A 5,238-nucleotide genomic window follows, 5' to 3' on the forward strand; every position below is an offset into this window, starting at 1 on the left:
TATATATATATACATACACACATTCATATATACATACATACAGACGTATAGAAACACACCTACGTATTACTAGATACAATAACAATGTCACGTGCACTTGCTTGTAAATGCTCAGTAAGCTAGTTAAACTGCTTTCTCTCTATTTGTGTCTTTGAGATGAACAGATACACTAGACCCATCGCTACGCGCCCATTCTTGGATTTCTCCTCTTGCCATAGTTGCATACAACATTGCACCACACACACATATAGAAGCACACAACACAAACACAATTTGCCATTCTTCTTGTGTACCATTTGGGGTTAAGGCTTTTGTAGTTAAAGAACTAATACTGCCAGACGTTGTGGCGAAAGTGTTCGCAATTCCAAACACAATACCAGCATAACTTGGAGCAATGTCATTGTGGTTGACGAAAACAGAACCACTAGAAAACGATATTGTTATACCACTGAAAAACAAGAGGAGACTTATTAGAATGGTTTGGTCACATTTGAGGAATCCTATGGCAATTAACAGACTTGCTGAACCTAACATAGATAAAGTGTGGAATAAAACTCGCACAGAACGAGTTGACAGATATTTCTTTGAACGTAAAACATCAGCAAGTTTCCCCCACAACGGTAAAGCAATGATTTGTCCAATCGAAGGAGCAGACGACATTAAACCGTTGGATGTTGTTTTAACGTGTAAGGCTTCTTTCATATATAGGGGAAGCAATGTCTGGAAAGATAAATCAGTCCAGCCATAAGCAAATAAACCAAAACTAATTGCCCACAAAGCAGGTGAGGAAAGCATTTGTTTCCAAGGTATTTTTTTAACTACTTTTTCACTTGTAATAGTTTGGTTTAAGTAGGAACGTTCTTCTTCGCTGATAGTTGGATGGACGTCTGGATTATCATAAACAACATAAAACCACACACAACTAAAAACCAAACATATTCCACCAAATATGTAAAATATAGAACCCCATCCATGATCAAATCCATAAACACAAAGAAAACCTGATATTGAAAAACCTAATATATTACCGATAATTTGACCAGCCAGTGTAATCCCAACGAATAAACTAATCTGTTCTGGGGGGACCCAACGTCCAAACAAGGACTGGATTCCTGGATATATCGATCCTAAAGCCACACCTGTTAATATCCTTAGAACCAGAGTAAAGTAACCACTAATTCGGGATAAACTTGGGTGAAGAATGGTCAAAATTGATGCTGAGAGAAATGAAACCCCTAAAACTCTTTTCCCACCATATTTGTCTGCCAATACACCAGCCAAAATATTAGTTGATATGTATCCATAGAAGAAACCAGCCAACATGTTTGATTGTAACGTATCGCTCCATTCTAATTCCCCTTCATAATTTTGGTTAGAAGAATGATCATTTAAACCAGAACAATGTTGATCGTTTGTCGTATTGTTAAGTTCCTCAGTTGTACGATTGGGTGTTTTCAACATGCATACAAAAGCCATGCTTAGATCAACTCTTAATGTTTGCGTGAGAAGAAAAGCTATAGCACAGGCATAGCACAGTTTCCATCGACATGAATAATAACGCTTAGTGGTAAATTTCGACATAATTATGTTCTTTCGCTCGATTCTTACAATGTTTTGTTTGAAAGTATATCAATTGATGATTAAGATAAATCCTAAATGTTGAAACAAATATTAACAGACAGTTGTGGCAGTGTAATGACCTATTTATTTTATTTGGTCATCGTATTATTTTCTTTGTTATAGCCACATCAGACAAAAGACGTTTGCTTGGTCTCAAATGTGCTTTTCATTGAATGAAATATGGTCTTCAAAACTGAGGATGAAGGTGCCTTTAGTACAGTTATATTTCACAGTAATTGTTATAATTTGCAATTTGTTATCGATAAACATGGATGTCATTTATCGATTCACATCAGTTACGATCATTTGATTACATATTTCGTTTCTATTTTACTTAGAAATACACGTCAAGACAAGATTACAATCGAGAAATAAAGTTAACTGACAAGGCGCAGCGATGTGACAGGAAGACACAGGTAACATGGAATCTAAGGTTCTTTTATACACTTTAATGTTTGGGAAAGCAACAACAACATGGCATCTTCCAGTTCCTTCTATGTCTGCTGTAAATATAACGCCTTAATAGCTATTTTAGAAAGCATTGAAAGCAATGTGGTAACTGACTGGTTATTGAAAAATGCGTGTTCAAATCCGCTTTGATTTGTTTAAGAATATTCTCAGTATGGCTGCGATATAGACTGGAAACCTGTATTTGCAATACAAAATGATTTCGTTATCTAGTTATACATTATATTAGTGCAGTATAACTGTGTGGTGGCGTCTACTGTGTAGTTTCTATTCCGTGTTGAGTAATTTTGTGTACTCCGTTCCTTGTGTTTAACAGAAGTCCAGCTTTAGGAAATAATAATTCAGTGAAAAATGTCTATGAAGTAGAATTGGTGAAATAAAATTCTTCGAATATTTCTTTACATATCCTTATGTTCTTAGTTCAGGCAAGAATTAATCGATTGTGGTGCATACTCTGAAATGTAAGAAATCAATAGTAAATCATTGGGATTAATATGGTTTCTAAAATTGATAACGTTGATAATATTATCGATTATTTATACATATAATGTTATTATACACAGCTGATAATATCATATCCCTGACGGTATTATAACGTTCGTGATCCCTGACGGTATTATACCGTTTGTGATCCCTGACGGTATTATAACGTTTGTGATATTATTTACTTCATAGTTCTTGTTATTTTGCACCTGTACAGGTAATGTCGATCTGATGGAGGGAGTCAGCTTATGTCTACACAAACATTTGATCCCTGTCTGATTGTTCGGCAAGAAATTTGTAGGCATATTCTGTCACACCGAACACAAGTACACACACACGTACACACACAGGCAAACACACACAGGCAAACATACTCACAAACACACACACATGCAAGCACATAACACACACACAAATATGTAGGCATACTTTGTTACACTGAACACAAGCACACACACACACACACACACACACACACACACACACACACACACACACACACACACACACACACACACACACATATGCTGTAGTGTATCGCATTGAAACAAAACAATGTTAATATGGCAGTAGAGTCGTTATATAATTGCATCGTCTATATATAGTCTTACAGAAACACACACACACACACACTCACACACGCACACGCACACACACTCACACATGCACACGCACACACACACACACACACACACACACACACACACACACACACACCTATATATACTTACATGTCCAGTATTAATATTCTCCATTGTTGTTGAAAACGAAGCGATTTTAATGCTCTGTAGATATTTTAAGGATGGTTACCAAATAAATTACAAGAAATTAGTTTATTAAGTCAGCTGGAAAATTACACAGTGCAAACGAACTCAATTGAAGATAGTTACTCTTAAACGATAGAGGGCGCCCATATCTTACTGTAGACCCGGTTATCATCAACCGTAAGTGTCATTTCACAACGGGGTCACAAAGCTGCAGTAGTTATGAAGATATTTGCAGGCGCGTGCAAATACGCACACACGCGCGTACACACACACACACACATGCACACACACACACACGCACGCTCGTACACACACATGCACACACACACGCTCGTACACACACATACGAACTAGCGTGCACACATACAAACGCACGCACAAACACATGATGTTTGTTTGTTTTCTTCAGAACTCTCCAGTCGATTAATTATTTATAAAATTTATGAGAAGTGTGTGGAGTCTACTATATAGATCTCTTGGTAAACTGCCGTTATTTCTGATACCTGAAGCTGTTATGTGGTTTTCTGTGTGGATAGTGATATGGTCTGACACGTGATACGTGATTGGTTCCGTGTTGTTAGCGACATTCGTTTTTTCCAACAGGTAACCATCGGTGGCTCTTCTTCAAAGTTTACCTGCAAGTAATTTCGTATATGGCTGCAAGCTGAGAGAAGCTCGGTTTTTGTTTAGGACCGTGACGGATTGACACCATACCACAGCATTCCTCTTTACCAACTTCAAAGCAGTTACACCTTCAGATGCATAAGGAAATAACAGAACTCACTAGAAGACAAACCTCACCACGGATTAAATGTCGAAATAGGGACGCAGGGAAATTGTGCGAGCGGCTTTTGGCAATACTGTTGTTTGTTCTGCATGCGCCTGCCCTCGCGCGCGCCTCGCTACCACGCTCATTCTTGGCCTGATAGTCTTATCTGATGGCGCTCTCGATTGACACTACCGCTAAATGTGAAGTACGCGCAGTTATTAATTTTTTGAACGCAAAAGCCACTAAACCGATCGAAATTCATCGCCAATTAACAGAAGTGTATGACGAGTCGTGCATGGATGTCAAAAACGTCCGCAAGTAGTGTAGGGAGTTTGCAGCTGGTCATACTGAAATTCATGACGAAGAAAGAAGCGGGCGACCATCAATTTCCGACGAGACAGTCGCAAATCCTGCGTGAAAATCGGCGGATCACTCTGGATGATCTTCGCATTTTGGTTCCTGAGGTTTCCCGAAGCGCCATTCATAGGGTTGTGAGTGAAAAGTTGCAATAACGGAAGGTGTGCGCAAGATGGCTCCCACGAATGCTCACAGAAGACCATACATGGCAACCCACCTGAAAGTCCGGCCTTGGCACCCAGTGACTAACACCTGTTCCCTAAGTTGAAAGAGCATTTGGCCGGAATGCGTTTCAGCAACGACGACGAGGTGAAAGATGAGGTTCAACGCTTCGTCAACAACATGGTGGTATGACATGGGCACAGAAACTGCCCCAGCGCCTACAAAAGCGCATCGACTGAAATGGCGATTATGGAGAAAAATAGATAAATGTTCAAACTTTGAAATCATGTAAACGTTATTAACAATAAACGTTTCTGTGATTTCTAAATAATTTTGGAGACCTTACTCTCGTATACGTTATCTATCTATCTATCTATCTATCTATCTATCTATCTATCTATCTATCTATCTATCTGTCTATCTATCTATCTGTCTATCTATCTATCTACTCAGTTATATGTATATGTATGTGTACAAACGCATGTATTTATATATAGTATAGTTTTATATATTTATGTGTGTATATATGTATGTACACACACACACACACACACACACACACACACACACACACACACACACACACACACACACACACACACACACACACAC

At 38.5% G+C, this 5,238-nt stretch overlaps 1 protein-coding gene across 2 annotated transcripts in view; it reads right to left on the reverse strand.

The window, feature by feature from the left end:
* Positions 1 to 19: 19 nt before the first annotated feature.
* The window catches only part of LOC106877522 (sialin), a 12,399-nt gene continuing 7,180 nt past the window's right edge, over positions 20 to 5,238 (reverse strand). For both annotated transcript variants that reach the window (XM_052976392.1, XM_014926449.2), the window contains one exon: positions 20 to 2,542. In XM_052976392.1, the coding sequence (XP_052832352.1) occupies positions 124 to 1,581 (1,458 nt within the window). In that variant the 5' untranslated portion in view covers positions 1,582 to 2,542 and the 3' untranslated portion in view covers positions 20 to 123. The remainder of the gene's footprint in view (positions 2,543 to 5,238) is intronic.

Source organism: Octopus bimaculoides, chromosome 24 (genome assembly GCF_001194135.2).
Source record: "Octopus bimaculoides isolate UCB-OBI-ISO-001 chromosome 24, ASM119413v2, whole genome shotgun sequence".
Taxonomy (NCBI): domain Eukaryota; kingdom Metazoa; phylum Mollusca; class Cephalopoda; order Octopoda; family Octopodidae; genus Octopus; species Octopus bimaculoides.